The sequence below is a fragment of the Triturus cristatus genome, chromosome 5_2, assembly GCF_964204655.1.
Source record: "Triturus cristatus chromosome 5_2, aTriCri1.1, whole genome shotgun sequence".
NCBI lineage: Eukaryota > Metazoa > Chordata > Amphibia > Caudata > Salamandridae > Triturus > Triturus cristatus.
In genome coordinates, this window is record NC_140588.1 from 415,111,757 (window position 1) to 415,128,685 (window position 16,929).

The 16,929-nt window shown below is 44.5% G+C and overlaps 1 protein-coding gene across 4 annotated transcripts in view; it reads right to left on the minus strand.

Annotated features, from left to right (window-relative positions):
- PPP4R1 (protein phosphatase 4 regulatory subunit 1) overlaps window positions 1–16,929 on the minus strand; it is an 803,115-nt gene that overhangs the window by 553,792 nt on the left and 232,394 nt on the right. For all 4 annotated transcript variants that reach the window (XM_085607334.1, XM_085607333.1, XM_085607331.1 and 1 more), the window contains exon 7: window positions 9,410–9,517. In XM_085607334.1, coding sequence (XP_085463460.1) covers window positions 9,410–9,517 — 108 coding nt within the window. The remainder of the gene's footprint in view (window positions 1–9,409; window positions 9,518–16,929) is intronic.

Sequence of the window (16,929 nt, forward strand, 5' to 3'; positions counted from 1 at the left end):
ATCCCATTCTTCCTGGTGAGATTGGACATCCTGAAGCTCTCCTTCAGGCTCCCCGTCATCCTAGTCATCTGTGGTGGGACGAAGTGGCGATGAGACAGCCTCCGACTGCAAAACCAATGGAGGCGGTCGTGGCCTTGGTGTTGGAGGCCCAACTGGCATCGGGGAAGGTGCCGGCGTCGGAAACCGTTGCTTATAATCAGATATCAGGAATTGGAGATCCGGGACCAGAGACGCAGGCAGACAAACCATGGAAGGTGGGGTCTGCACATATTCCTGAGGTGAAACCTCCTGATATTCTTGGTCAATGTCCTCATAGTCGGAGATATCCTGATATTTTACGTGCAGTTGCGATTGACTTGTCGCAGCAGGGAATATACTGCCATTATCGGAGTCTTCCTCGTCAAAAAGTTGAGCTGGAGGCAAGGTTGAGACCCTACGAGGTGAAGTGAGTCAGTGCATGTTTAGTTATTTTGAGGTGCACATAAGTACTTTGCACATCAGAGTCCATATCAGTCGACGGGCCCGCCGACAGTGTCGTCGTCGGCGACGAAGATGACGGTCTCTTCATCGACGAGGTCGACGACGAAGGCTTAGTCGATGGTGTCCTCGTCGACTACGGTGTCTACGACGAAGGTCTCGTCGACGGTGTCCTCGTCGATGCTGCCGTCGGCAGCTTAACTGACGACGATGATTTTTTAATTTTTAGCGTCTACGAGATAGCTTTACCAGCCGTCGACGGAGTGGTAGTCGTCGACGTAGTCATAGATCGGGATGTAACAGTAGATATTGTCTCCGTCGACGAGGTAACAGACTGCCGTCAATGGAGATCTCCTCGTCGTTGAAGCCACCGTCGACTAGGTAGTCGTCGACGGGGTGGAGACTGGCTTCTTAAAGGTAGTGGCACATCCTGAGGAGAAGCAGTCCCTGGCAGAGGCGAGGCCAGGACCTCTGAGGACTTTTTGTGCGTCTTCTTTTGATTTGGCTGCGACGAAGGGCCCGGAGATGACGCCCTTGGTCTTTTATGTGAGGAGTGAGAAGAGATAGTAGAACCCTCACTTTCCTCAGAGGACACAACAGTTTCCTTGTCCTTTAGTCTTTGCAGCCAGATTAAAAGGCGCCCTTCTCGGTCTTTCAGGGTCTTAGATGAAAAGGTACGACATACCTTACAGTCTTTCGAATTGTGGCTAGTATAAAGACAATAAAGACAGTCTTTATGCAGATCGTCCACGTGAAGCCTCTTTTTCCCACAGGATCTGAAAAGTCCCTTCTTTGGGGTATCAGCCATGACGAAGCCAAGTAAATTTGTAGCAAGAAACACTGGAAATCCAGAAGCAATGAGCAGAGCTCAGTGGAGACTCCCTTAGCACGACGTGCGGTAGAAAATCTGAGGGACTAGAGCTCCTTCCAGGAGGGTTCTAGAGGGTGGTGCTAGCTGATTGGCTACTGGCCAAACTTTGGTCCTTTTTACATAAGGACGTGGATAGCTTACTAAGCTAAGGCCTTTTGGGGCCTGTTACTATATATGTCTACTAAGACATTGCTTTGTTATTTACCGGTGACTCCCATCCCGACGACGGGGGAATGATTCAGGCATTTGAATCTATGAAAGATACCCCAATACTGGATAAAGAACATTTCCTAGTTTGCCTAGGCAAGAACAAGCTACGGCTCTTAGATGGGCATTAAATTTCCTGAGCCACAGTTTCCATGTAACAAATGTTTCTCTTTGAGACAAAGATGGAGCTAATAGATATAAAGAACACATTAGCTTGCACTTTCAAAAGCCTAAAACCTTTTAAAGGACTATTGGAAAAGCAAATTTACCTAAAGAATGAGAAGAAAAATGATGCTTCTAAACACAACCATTTATGTTATTTACTAGTACCCGGACTTTAACTGATCCTGCTTTAGTGCCCCACCACACTGGTCTGCATATATTGACCTAGAAAGAACAGGTTACTTACCTTCGGTAAAGTTCTTATTGGTGGATACTCTAAAGAACAGGTTCCTCACCTTAGAATATTCTCCAGGTACCAGACTGGAACCTAAGATTTTTTCATAGAAGTGCTCCCGGATGCTGCCTTTTGTACCTTCGCACTGGCTCCATACCTATGGAAGTGACGGAGCAGAGCCGTATACAAGCATTACCACTGAACATACACATCACTTTCTTATATTCACCCTTTCCATGTCCCGTGACGTGTAGGGCAAACAATTGTTGTTCAAGTGTGCTGGATACTAACTTCGGGCTTATTAAGATGTTAAAAAGCGACCGCTCCATAGAACTGAGAGGACCAAGGACAGAGAGAAATCAACGTTTAGAAAGAGTACTAACCAGAAGGAGTGTTACCGAAGGCAAGTTACTTATTGTTCTAATGGCTAGAATAGATACCAAAGCAGGAGAGTCTGTGTAGTGGGCTCAGACCAAAATGTCTTGCAGGACTGAGAGGGTGAAATGTCCTTCCGGCTGAGCCTGGCTGTCAAGGTACCAGTGATTGGATATGCACGGATACCCATGTCACACCCTGGCAGGTGTGAAGGACAGGCACTCCACATGCAAAGCCTTAGCCTTGGTGGAATGGGCTCTTGGACCACCCAACATCTGCTTCTTGGTTAGTGTGAAGCAGTTCATAATGAACAGAACTATTCACCCAAACAAGGTCCTTCTCTGCACCACCCTACCTTTCTTAGTTTCAGGGAATTCCACAAAAAGCTGGTCCACTCCTTGGTCCAATTGATGTTAAGCTTAAAACACTTATGGGGCCCAACCGGCACAGCCTGTTCCCAGGGATGTGGCTGAGCAAAGTGGGAAGGATTCAAAGCATTTGGATGGAAGACAACCAAAGTTTGCAGCACCGACTTGTCCTGGAAAAAGTGTAGGATGATTGCACCGAAAGCACCAAAACTTCATTTACACAACAAACCAATGTAATCGGAATGAGGTAGACAGTCTTCAAGATCAGGAGATATAGTGCAATGCTATGACTCAGCTCGAAGGGCATACACGTAAAATATGGCAAGATCAATTTAAGTTCCCGACGTAACGCCACAAATGGTTTTGGAGCGAACATGTGTCAAACCTTTGATAAGTGTCATCACACACAGCAGGTGATCTTAACAAGGATGGTTGGTCAGAAAAGTGTAGAAAGTGTGACGGGGCATACAAATAACCTTTTATAATGCCCATTGCAAGACTTTTTTTTCCAAAACAAACAAAAGACACTACAGCTTTGCCTGTAAAGGGACAGTGTTGAGAACACTGCAACAGGTTACAAACGTATCCCAGTGCCCGACATGCAGGATTTTATGGAAGGGCGGGTGGTGGCAAGGAGGACATTCACTACTTAAGACGGCACATCAAACACAGTTAATTGGTGTCGCTCACTCAGCACACATGTAGGTGTAGATTGTGCAGATTCTGGTGAGGGACTCTGCCCAGTTGCTGAGACAAAAGATCCTCATGAAATGGAATTCTGATCGGAGGACAGATGGTCAAGCTTAGTAGTTCCAGATACCACACTCCTAGCCCACTCTGGGGCGACTATGAAGGCTTGGGGTTGGTTGTTCTTGATCTTCAGAACTCAAGGCAAAGTCACAAAGGCATACACAAGTACTGGGTTCCATTCCAGATGGAAAAGTCTCCAACTAGCTTTCTTGTGGAAACTCCAACATACAAAAATTTTGACATTACGCATTCTGGATAGTGGCGAAAAGAGATTACCAGGTTCTCCCTATTGTTGGTTTACACCCTGGACAACCCCCGGATGTATACACCACTCATGATCTGCCAGGCGACACCTGATCAGTTCATCCACTCTGGGATTCATCTAGGTGATTTGCGATCAGGAAAATGTCCTGGCACACCAATACCTTTCAGAAATGTGAAGCCTCTTTGCACAGGACGCTATGCCACCCTGTTTGTTAGAGTACCACATCAAAGTGGTGTTGTCAATGAGAACCTACACCAGCTTCTTGAATAAAGACATGAAGGCCTTTAGAGCCATACTAATGGCCAGATGTGGGGCTAGCCCTCAGCTGGAGACCAGTCTTCCCATCTCCACCTGACCCAGATGACCTTCCCAGCCCATCAGTGACGAGTCTGTCACCATCATCAGCTCTGGAAAGGGAGAGTGGCCTGCCACAGCACCAACTGTGTTTGAGCAGCCACCACTGTAAACCTCAATCTATCTCCTCTGAGACATGGATGGTAAAGACAAGATTGCCCTAAGTCTGGGCCCACTAAAACCGCAAATTCCAAAGCAGAGCATTCACGTGCCACCTGACATAGTTCACATGGAGGGTAAACAAGGACAAGAAGCCCCAGAGCCACACTCACCATGATCCAACGCATCTCATCATGATCCAATGCAAGATCGTTGCCCAAATGTCCTTAACTCGCTGCAGCAGAGGAAAATCCCTAAACTCCAGTGTGCCCAGTATCGCCCCAATAAATGGAAGACTAAGGAAGAATCAGGTCGGTGTCTGGGTTATTTATAGTCCACCTCAAAGAGGTCATGACATCTACTGTCGTCCAGAGGTGATTCTCAATTGACTTTGGAAAGTCCATCTTCAGCAGCCAGTTGTTAAGGTACAGGAATATATGTATACTTGACCTCCAAAGATGGGCAGCGACCACCATTATCACTTTTGTCCACATCCGAAGGGGGCGCTGATGAGCCCGAAAAGGAGCACGGCAAATTGAAAGAGCCCCTCTCTCAACTGTGGGGCTAGAGGACTGGAATATCAATATGCATGTCCTGCAAGTTAAAGGTGATGAGAAATTTGATATGTTTATTCAGGTTTGAGTCCCTCATAAGCGAACTGCATTATGGGTAGTGTAGTCTGTTCATCAAGTCAGCAGTTCAGTATTGGATTTGATGGCGGGAAGAGGTTGATTGATGCACCAATCAGGAGGTACCAGTTAAGGAGGATATGGTTTAAGAGGGGAAACACAACCGGGTGAACATACACTAATTGCAATGGAGAAGGACAGAGTAGTTTGAACGTTCGTGGCAGGTACGTGAATGAAAGTGTTGTGAGTTCAGGTGAATGGAGAAGGATGTAGTGGGAGTTTGGGTTTTGTGGATGAGAAGATGGAAGTTATGAGTGAAAGAGCGGGAGTATATGAATACGTAAAAAACAGCTGCAATTGTTTGCATGCGGAAATACAGAGGGAGAAGCAGAGTGAATGCGGAGGGTGAGAGGTGAAACGCATTCATGAGGGAGTGTGCTGAACGGATGTTGTGGGAGGATTTTTGTGAATGAGAAGTGGGAGAGGTGTGCAAGGGGTTTGTGCAGCAGTGTGTTATGTGGGAAGAGTTGCGTGAATGCGGAGGGGGAGATCTAAAGGGATTCATAAAGTTGTGTTTTAACCCTATACAGTCATAAGTAAGGGGTAGGAGTGAGTGGTGGTAAACAGAGGAAATAAGGGGCTAAACAAAGGAATTTGTTTAGAAGGGTGGATCATGTGAATAGAGGGTCATTATTCATATTGTTTGTTTAGGGGTATAGTATGGGATTTAGGACGGGTTGAAAAGTAATAGGATTTTCACATACTGTATATTGAGTAGAATTAATGAATCGTTTGGTAACAGTGATATGTTTTATTGTCATTTTATAGTGTCCCCTGACAAAGGGCGCTTGTAGCCCGAAATGCATTCGGCTTTAAATAAACACTGCTTGGGACGAACCTTTGCATCGGTCGTGTTTAAGCAAGAGGTCCGGATGGGCACAGTTTTCACATGAGAAGCTTGGAAAATGGCATTACATCCCGCTTGTGGATCAGAGTATAAGTTGAGCAACAACAGAGGTTTAAAATGTTCGAGTACATGGTGAAAACGGATTAAAAATGGAGTAAGAGTTGAACAGTATGCCATGGAGGCGCAATGTAGCTGTGCGATTGGTTTGGGGCGAGAGGTCGCTCACCTCACTACGTTGTCATTAACTCAGGTGCCGTTTGGGCAAGGTACTTACCAGTGTGCAAGCATTCTTGGAGAATTTCGGGATGAGTTTAGATATAATATGAACAGAAGGTGTGCATCCCACCCCCAAAATTGCCGGCAAGTTGAAGAAACCATCCAGTCACTAAGGTCCAGAGCAGAGAGTATCCGATCCAGAGCAGAGAGCATCAGGGCCAGCGTGAGCATTTTGAATTTGTAGGAAGGTATTCAGGGGTCATAGGTCCAGGATAGGTGTTAGGCTCACGTCCTTTTTCAGAACGAGGAAATAGCAAGAGTAAAAAAAAAACCACTTCTTTCTGAGCCCAGTACCTTCTTGATGGCACCCTCAAAGAGTAAGAGACGCGCTGACTGTAATACGGCGGACAGGCACTTCTCCGAAATTCGTTCTGCTGTGGGAGGATTAGTGGGTGAAGTGGAGAGAAAAGGTGGGCAGACATTTTGAACAATCTGCAAACCACATTGGTTGAACGTGATGGATCGGCAACCTAGAAGGAATCCTGCCCTGCTCCCCCACCCCCCCAAACTTATCCCTCCCGCTTCCCGCCACTGGCTGGACACGCGCTGCTAAGGGCAAACTAAAGCGATGTGATGGGTGCTGTAGCATGGAAGAAGAAAAGACGGATACCCCTGCTACCCCGCACAATGCCTGCTTGAACCGCATCTACGACCTCAGAGTACGGGGGTGTCTGTAGTATCCCTGGCCGGGAAATCTGCATCTGCTTATACGCCATTCCTCTTGAATAGCCTTTAAACGCAGGCTACCAATGCAGAAATTGTTTGGTAGGAGTCAACAACTCCAAGGAACATGCTGGAGCTCTGGTGTCTTTAAAGTGCACTAACGCAAAGTCCGTATTCTCTCTAAAGAAGTGGGATCCATCAAAGAACATGTCCGTTGTACATCATCGGAGAATATAGCGGATAGAACTGGTTTTGTGGCCTGAGAGTAGTGCAGCTGACACTGTGATGCTCTGATGCTTTATCTTGGGGGTCGAGTCCCACTTCACTTTCTTCTGTTTGTGCTTGGTCTTGTACTTGAAGTAACAGGAAGAGACTCGAATGTGAAGCTGAATGGACGCGAAAGACCTCCCAGTCTGAATCACCTTCAGGTGTATGAGGGGGTACTTATCACACGACTTTCAGTCATGTCCTGAACCCAGACACCAAAGGCACACTTTGTGTGTCTGTGACAAACATCTGTGTCCGGCAGTTGCGACATGGCTTGAAACCAGTCGTCATTTAGACCACTATTCCGTAGCTCACGGAAATAGTTTTAGAATTTGGAAGAAAAAAAAAACCTGACAAATATGGGAATCGAGCTCCGGATCAGCATCAGATAGTGCGGAAAGGAAGATATTACTGAGTAGGAATGGCAATTATATACATCTCCACTGTCACTTCTGAGGTGGTATGAAGCCAGCACATAGTAGCACAGCACTACCTGGCTTTCTGTGTATCTAGTGTGGCTCCTTGAGAAGAATTCTAAGTGAATAAATCTGCAGTCAGAAGTATCCATCAGAATATTGAATACAGTACAACCATGTACAGAACATGCTGGCATCAGTTTCACATGCACTTTGCCTGCAGGTCCAGCCAATGTTGTACTAACAGACTTTAACACCCCTCTTTTCGCTTCTGCCTGGTCGTTTTCTCCACAAAAACTGAATGGAGCATCGAAAATAAACCACAAATGCCCATCGCATTCTAAGGAAGTACAGTAGCAGTTTCTTATGAATTCTAGCAATGAGAAGGGCTTAAGAGAGCCAAAAAGGCACCCTATCAACATGTGCAGCGCTAGCCTTCAGCCAGATGCACAAATTATCCTCCTCTGCATTACAGAAACAAATGGTGCAAAAGCAAGGCCTGGCACTTTTTCTATAGTATACAACACATTACACCATCAGCATCTGGAAAAGAAGTTTGAACTACAAACTAGCAGTGCAGTGAACTAGCAACTCATGGTACAAAAGCGTAAGGGAATCAATGCGTTCCACAAACCACTGGCAGGCACACAAACAAAAGATGTGCAGCCAAACCAGTGTCAGGGACACATCAGGTCACAGCATAAACACTCTCCCATACAGGTACAAAATCTAGGAAGAAACGACGATAGAGGGCAAAGGAGCTGCAGAAGAAGACTGAGCCAAGCCATTTAATGCTCATGGGTTGAGCCTCTGGGGCTCTCCAAATTAAAACAGTACTCTGAAACAGGAGAAAGATGGGTGGTATTTACTACAGTGTCCCCAAGTTGAACAATTTTGGCTATAATACATACAGCCATACATTCGCACACAGAAACCCATGACAAGTTTCAATCCTGTATTACAGTGCACAATGATGTAAGCCATCCAGAATCTCAGCAAAAGGACTATTTCTTTTATAGAGATTTGAATGTTATAAGGCTGTTGCTTTAAAGCACTAGGGCAATTTGAAGAATAAGCCCATCTGCACACACGATCCTGGGTAGGTAGATTAGGATCTAAAGGAGGCAAAACATTTGAAATGTTGGTTTGCAACCCCTACCCTGTGTAGAGATCAACAAAACATAAAAGTTTAGAAAAGTTTATTTAAATAGGTTTAGTTTGATTCTGCCCCCAAACTTGGACAGAGGGAATTCCATGGCTTGAGGCCTTGGATCCCCAAGGCTCTGCCGCATGGCATAGAAACACAAGACAAGTTGGTTGTACAGATGGGCTTATGAGGGATTAGGGTGCCTGCTCTGAAACTGAAATCATCATTCGTGGTTACCCGATTATTCCATATCACCGAGGACCCTTTCCACAGTCCTGGACTTCAATTTAACAAAAAAAGCTAAGCCTTGGAAAAGCAGTGTCTCAGTGACAGGGAGCCGTCTTGCAAGCCTACAAGCATAAAGTAACAATTGTAATTTGCAGGCAAAATAAACAGAGGTTTCCCATATTAAAATGATGCTCAAAGATTTTTAATGTATAATCTGATATATTTTAGGAGACTACTGAAAGGTGTGAGACAAAATATAACATCTACAGTAATAATAAAGGAACAACAGACTTTATTCTATGTTGCTTTGTGATTCAAAAAGAAATCATGTGGCTATGAAGAAACAACCACAATCTATTTGAAATGGTAATGAGATGGCAAAAGACTTATGCAAGTGGGCCACAAGAAAAAGCAGTGTACACTCACCACACTACCATTAAAACATTTATATTTTAAATAATTCATCTGAGAAATCCCAGAAACTGTCTACAGATATATTTCAAGATGCTAGTAACAAAGTGTTAAATTAACTTTCACTATTTTCACTCCTAGGTAACTATCTCCCCATGCACTCACCTCAAGGTTTAAGTCCTTTTCCTCTACTCACTCATTTCTAAGTAAGTATTTTTTAAACAATGCAAGGCCAGGCTGTTTTTTTTAATATTACACATGCACACACATGGTTAACAGCAACAGAACAAATAGAGACTCACCTTTCGAACATGGAACATTCTACAGTCGCAGCACATTTCGCAAAAACGTGGAAGGAAAAGCCTTTCTGTTATGTCTTTACCGACTGTGGGAGCCATCTTACACATTATCTGGCAACAAAAAATTATTATTTTTTACCTATACAGTGTACAAATTAATTACTCTATATTTAACAACATTAATTTAGAAAAATGAAGCAATATTGTGGCAACATAAAATGCATCTGCTACAAATGTACACTTACGGGTGCTTCATACTGCACTGCTAATGTTTAGAAGTGCTATAGAAAGTACTGCTGTTTCCCAGTTGCAATGGTATTCAGTTTATCCATCTTAGAATGATGGCAAGGCCGAATTAATGCTGTGTCAAAGAAACTGCTTAGGCTGCCCAACCTGCCAAACCTTGCTAGTCTTGAGCCCAGTTACTGCCTCAGCCAACTATTAGTATCTCTTGGTCACACCCGGGGCAAACAAATTACTTTCACAGTATGCTGACAATCCCAGAACAAGTTGATGTTAGTGTGGTGAAGGCAAGTTGGTAAATGGGGGTGCAACATTTAGAAGACATTTGAATGTCATCTTAGCAGGTATTCAACTCCAAGGCATAATGCTTCTGACCTGTTTCTACAAGCTGACACCATTTTGCTTCTGGTCCTACCACAAAGATATGTATTGGTGGCTACAATACAGAGCCAGTTCCATTGGCTCCATAATTGTGATACGGAGTTCACTCTAAAGAAAACAGAGAAATGCCAGGACACAACAACTAATGTAACATTTACAAGTCACCAAGTGGAACCTAAATTTGAAACCAGTGTCAAAATGTTCAACAACTACTCTGGGATTCCTTAAAACAAGATAACCAATAACCCACCTTACAGCTCTCAACTAGGCACCAGAGTGCCAGGTATCCCAGTGTTAATACTGCAACCCAAACTAGGATCTCACGCTCAATACCTCCACAAGCTTCCAAATACAACAAAGCCAATCCATTCAGAGCTTGCTACTCCTATTATCTAGCTCGGTTCCCAACATAGGTTGCATCTTTTACCTAGAAGTTCCAAAACAAGAGTTTCCAGCTGCTACCTATTACTATGACATGCTTCCAGTTACTCCAAAGGACCACTTCGCTGAATTCACATATCAAATTATGCCCCAATGATCCACCAAGTTCCCATAGCTTGCAGCTCCTATACCCACCTTCCCTTGTGGATGGGATTCTACCCTACCTTCTTTTCCTACATTCACCAAGTTTATTATAGAGAAACACCCATCCCACTGGGCTTCCAATCAAATACAGAAATATAGCACTAGGATAAAAACTCAATAAGGTCACAGTGCCATTCCACAAAGTTAAACGTTATGAACTATTTCTAGACTAGAAATATAGCTCTAGGTTTCCTGAATCTCTCTGCCCTCATCCTCCATCTCAATATTCTCCAATAAGTTATCCTCCTCTGGGGGTTCCAGTAATGGCGAACCCAGGCCAGCAAGGCATCTGCAGCCTTCTCGTCTGAGTGTTTTTTTAATGTGTGCCTCTTCAGCCCTGGCCCACTCAATGAGAAGTGACAATATGTCGGTATGCTAAAATATCATATCCAAAGTACCAATACAAAATTACGAAAGCACATATTTATAGGCAAGTACAGACTTACTATCCTTAAGTCCCCATCTATATTTCTTGAAGTTGCATATAAACAGCAAAATAAATAGATGTGGAGTTAATGTAAAAACTAAATAATAATAATTAAACTCACTTATACTTCTCTTTATGATATAGTGGTAGCTGATATTCTGGATACAATATTTTGGCTGTAGTCCAAAAGGATACCAAATCCTTCAGCAGTTTCCAGCTTATATGCTATAAACTCAATTGGTCTGTTCACGTGTTAAGCAATATTGTCTATGTACAAAAATACATTATCATGTGATGCAAACCCAATCTTTCCCATTGCATCATGGCTAAGTGTTCAACCATTCTTGCAAATAGCAGTCTGGGGAGTATTCATCCCTGCCGAGTGCCACAGTATCTTGTAACTCAGTGGCATCTAAGCGTTCCTTATGCCTCTACCTGGGCTTGCATGTAGTTTTATCTACACTAACACCACAGGCGATGGGACTACCAACGCTAAGGTTAGACAGATAAATACCATTAAAGAAAATATTTTATTTTCTAAATACCGGTCGCACATTATGAATAATCTGGAAAAGCCTCCTGAGATTGGGTCATGTTTCTATCTGTCAGAAAATAGACTTGAAAATGCTCCCACTAGGCCGATTAACACTGGAGATCCTTCTGACCAACAGCCTACTGACAAATTTACAGTCATTATAAAGCTTCACGTTTTAACCCATTACTACTGGGTACACAAAGGAGAGAAATCTAGTTGTAGGCTTGAAATAAAACACTGCCCAAAAATTACCTCCAGAAGGCAGGGGCCAGACAGGCAGGACAAAGAGGCCATGTGCAAATCACACTTTGAAGCAATTATCCTATTCACTCTCCTGTGTTACCTTTTCTATAGTGCAAAGCAACAAGCACTGCTGGGAACAGTTAGAAGTTCATTGCAAATCTTACCATATTCTTTCAATTAGAGCCACCTTCTTTGGTAACCACTGCTACAGCCTTCTCCTCTTTACCAATCCTTATTGTTAAGCCATTTTCTGTGCAGCTTCTTCCTGTTGCTCATCTGCTGTACCTTAATCTTACCTCCCCCTGCTCCCACATTACCAATAGCTAGCCATGCTTTTGTAGCACCAACACTTCCCGCTGCAGCATTCACATTGGAACTTGCCCAAAGCACCCGTTTTTTCCTTGGTGAATCCTAGAATCACTTGTTCCTTCCCCTCTTTTTTTTTTTGTAAAACATTTTTATTGACATTTATAAACAATAATACACGCAGGCACAGGCGGTATCGCCATTATCACAGAGACTTGCATATCAGGAGCGCCCAGTCACAGCCCTTTCGGTCTCGCAGTCTCGTGGGCCCTCAGGCCGTTCGCCTCTACCCTGAGTGGGGCTGCAGGTGTGTGTCCGGGACCAGCCTCTGGGTATGCCCTACTGGAGCGCGCAGTGATCGCCTCGCCGCAGGGGTGCCGTGCAATGTGATTGAACCCCTGTGAGGGGTGTCGCAGAGGCTATAGGAGTGCAGCCATTGAATAACCGTGAACTAACTGGGGGCAGAGAACTAGGGAATGGGGGTGCACTATGTCGCCTATCAGGAATACTTGTAGCTATGCGCTCGAGAGCTGGACCATCGTGTGGGAGAAGGTCCGGGTGGTCGCGGACGCGGAGGAGGGGAGGGGGCAGGGGGGCTGGTAGCATCGATCATAGCCTATGAGGAATCTGGCGGTGGGACCTGTGGTGTCTGTCCCTGCGAGGCACCGGGTGCTTGGACTGCCTGCGCATTTCCCAGGGTGGGCTCCGGAGTTGCGGGCGTTGTTCCTTCCCCTCTTTTGTGCTTACTGGATTTGGAGGTCCAGCACACCTCTCGGATAGTTCTGTAGAGCGAGTCATGCTTTCTTGATCCCTTCAGGCCTTTCCATGATGTCTTGGAGGTGGAGGTACATAGCTAGATTATTGTCCACTCCTTGTGGCATGTTTGCCACACTTGTAGTCCAGTAGGCCTCTGCATTATGTTTTGAGAATGTGACATGCCACTTCTCGGTGCACCACTGCTGGACATTTGGTCTCACGGTTTGATAATTTAGTTTTGAAAGAGGTAGCCCGATGCTGCTCAGATTACCACTGCAAAAACAATGGTTGATGGACAGAATGCAGAACAATGTCATACATTCACCCCAGTACAGAGATATGGGCCTAAATCTATCATTTTTTTGCTCACCATGCCATTCCAGTTTGAACCCAGCCATATGCAAATCAGGCTTGACCCTGTCCCTCATGGGAACAGTTCAGCCCGAACTGCCAAGCCAGGTTCTCCCTGGTCTAGAAACGTCCATCAAATGTGTGTCTTTTGCTTTCTCGCCCTAAGTGCGCCGGGTATGCCTAGACGTAGGTCCTGGGCTCACTGTGCCACTGCATTCAAGCTATCCTGGCTGAAGAGGGGTGAAACCCCGAAACCGGTCCTAGGATGCTCGTTTCCGATCCAGGGAGGACCTGGTTTGGCAGTTCGGGCTGGACTGTTCCCATGAGGCACAGTGTCAAGACTGATTTGCATATGGCCAGGTCTAAACTGGGGTGGCATGGTGAGCAAAAAGAATGATTGATTTAACCCAAATCTCTTGACTGGGGGAGAATGTTTTGATTTATTCTGCATTCCGTCCATCAAATGTGTCTTTTGCTCAGATTACCACGGCATTTGTGAAATCTGCTCCGAAAAGCATGTGATGCGCAATGACAGTAAAGTGGTCAGCCAAGGTGGAGTGCAAACATTCCTTAATGAAAATGAGGAACAAACATTTAGGTTGTTGCTTCTTTACTGTTATAACTGTGCAATGCTTTGTTAAAAGCAGTCTGACTAAAACCCTAAAAAATAATGTTTTGGTACATCACAGGCCTCCACCAAGTCATATCCTGCTTTCTTGTAATCTATTCTCAACCAGACACCATGCTCTTTGAGGATAGGTTTGTATCATATCCATACTGCTTTTCACAGCATCCATTACTCATGCTCTTCTGCATCACAAACATTGCCAACAGAGAGTAGAACCGACAGCCTAAATACAGGAATTGACAGAAGAAACCAACTCCAGGGCAAAGAAATTAAGTAGGAATAGAGTTCACACTTTAAAAATAATTTAATAATTATGATCCACGGGAGGAGTGGTACTGTCTAGGATTTATATTTAACCATTTTAAAATGCGTAATCTACTTCCATAGTTATTCACCAGTCCATACCAATTAAATATTTCATTTATATGTCTCATCTGGGGCAGTACACGTGCTGTCGCTTGTGGCGATCTACTGTTAAGAAAGAAAAAAAATCTTAAAAGGGGCTGAGAACCCAATCATTGCGTACCATTTGTGGTTTTTATTTTTCACTCATTTCCTCACTTTACATTGGTTAACACCAGCCTTCCTTCATGTGTTGGCCTTTTCTCCGGAGCATGGACCATGCACCTCTTTCCTTCGGAGTGTCCTTCCACTGCCATCATTTGTAGAGCTACCTTTTCTACTTTTTCTTTTTAAAGAAACCATCTCTGCCAGACCAGATGTTTAGTAGCAACGTAGCAAGCTTCAATATGTTCATTGATTTTTTAAATGAACTTTGTGTGTGTGTTATTTTTTTTATTTTTTAATCAGACTTCTTTAAGAATCTAATGGCCAGCATTTTGATCCTGCTCGTCAGGCTACACAGACCAGGTGTGCATCTTGATCGCTCAAGCAGACCAATCGCACCATCAGGATTAGTAACGTTTGCTACTGGGAAGGCTGCAGCCGACTCCCACGCTATTGGTGAAGCAGCGAAGGCTATACTCCCAAATAGTGATATGAGCATGCTAGCTGAGTTGCTTCTGTCCCACACGGTCTTGCACACCACCATATGTTCCTGTGAACCGCTGTTACTCCCAGTATAAGCAAGGTCTCTCAAGTGCCATCTGCTTTGAGGAGAGGTGGGTTGACTGGACTGCTGATCTTTCCATGGGGGTAATGCCACAATCAGGCAAGCCACATGGATGAAGGCTATCAGTCACTGTTGGCATGCAGCGAGCATGCTGCTTTGCATGCTGCACAAGACTTCTTTTACAGTGTGCCGGGTATTGTGTTGCCTATTTGTGGTCTTGATAGTCAGCGGCTTCTACCAGAGTCAGACAGCAGTGTTATCGAAGAACCATGTCTTACACCCGCAGCACAACTGTTGCATAACCCTTTGAAACAACTACTATTTATGCAAATCGCAAACTAGACTTTCTTACCCAAGCCAAACACATTTGATCAGGCTTCTCATGGCCCCCTGGCCCTCACTCAGACCCCGACCAGTAGTCTTTCCTGAACCTTAGTATGTCCCATCCCTTCCCCGCACCCTCTTTCCTAGAGGCATTCCCATCCCTCACACACACTACATCAGTCTACCACCAAACCTCTCCTGGTCATCCTGGGGACCTTCCCTCACCCGGACACCGGAAAACAGCTCTCTCCTCTTCATGGAGACTACATCATACCCCAGTCTAAGGATGCACAGAGAGGGATCCCTGTCATTCTCAGCCCTTAGTTCTGCAGTTGGTAGGTAGCTATCATTGATGCAGCAGTGTAGTGGCACCAGTTCCTGCGAGTACGAGGGGCCCATTGCACCTTATTTATGGCTGTCTTAGACAGCTCAATAAAAGGTCATGGAGTTTAATAATAATATCAGGTTTTTAATATCGGACTTTTCTGTTAAACCTAGAGCGCAGGCAGAAGGTGCATAACCCTCTAAGATCTGTTTGTATTGTGCAGCAACATTTATATAGAGCTTACTACCCATGTGGGGTGCTAAGGCACTTGCCTACATGGGTAGCACGCTACACTATGTAAGGTGTGTAGGTGCAAGGATTTTGTTTTTCTTTTGAACCTGTGTTGGAAGTGTTTCCATGTGGTGAGTGATGGCCACTGTGGTGGTGTTATTGTATGATGAATGAAGAAGTGTGAGAAACAGTCGCACAGTTTATGGTTTTAATTAAGCTGGCAGCTTTTAGCAGGCTCCTTATGGTATTTCTTATTTCCATAGTTCATACGGCTGTGAGGGATTGAGGGGGTGCCTTTGGAAGCTTCTTGATTGTGACCGACAGGGATGGAGAGGATGGTTTAAATTCCCCAGCAGCTCAGCTGAGTTATATAGGCTTGGTATTACAATAATTTTTCCAATGGCACTATTTTCCATCAGTGACCCTGTACAGCAGAAAGAGCATCTTTGCAAGATATCAAGACATCAATATAGTCTTCATATTTCAATGTTTCTATCACTGCTGCCGCTTATGAGATGTTAAAATATCTTGACTTAATCATCTAGCTACAATGTATGGTGCACAATTCTCCAGTCTGACATATTGTTTTAATAATTGAAATGTGACACTATTGCCACCTATGAGACGATCATCATGTAAGGAACATATGGCATGCAAATGCAAGTCTTCCAGTAATCAATTTGATGTTTCTAAACAATGCATCACCACCTGTGTTACACCCATCTTATTACTATGAGTGCATCATCACCAACATAAGTCATATTCGACTGAACACACTACCATCCGGTTCTTACTTTCAACAAATCTTAAATCCATTATATACTTATTCTGTATTTTTAATTTGTACGTTTTCCCTCCTTTTCCTTTTTGAACGGTTCCTGACTTCTCCTAATATGAGACCGCATGATAATTGTCTTCCACTGACATGTTCGGATTTTCAGACCAACGGCAAACATGGCAGCCATGAAAAGAGAAACTCTTAGTCGCTTTTTACTTGCCATGTAAGTTTCCGGGTCCCCCATTACTTATCTCGACCCGCTGGCGTTCTGCGCAACACATCGGATACTGCCCCCCCTCCCCTTGACTTTCCAGACGCAGTTACTTCTGCAGGTCGGA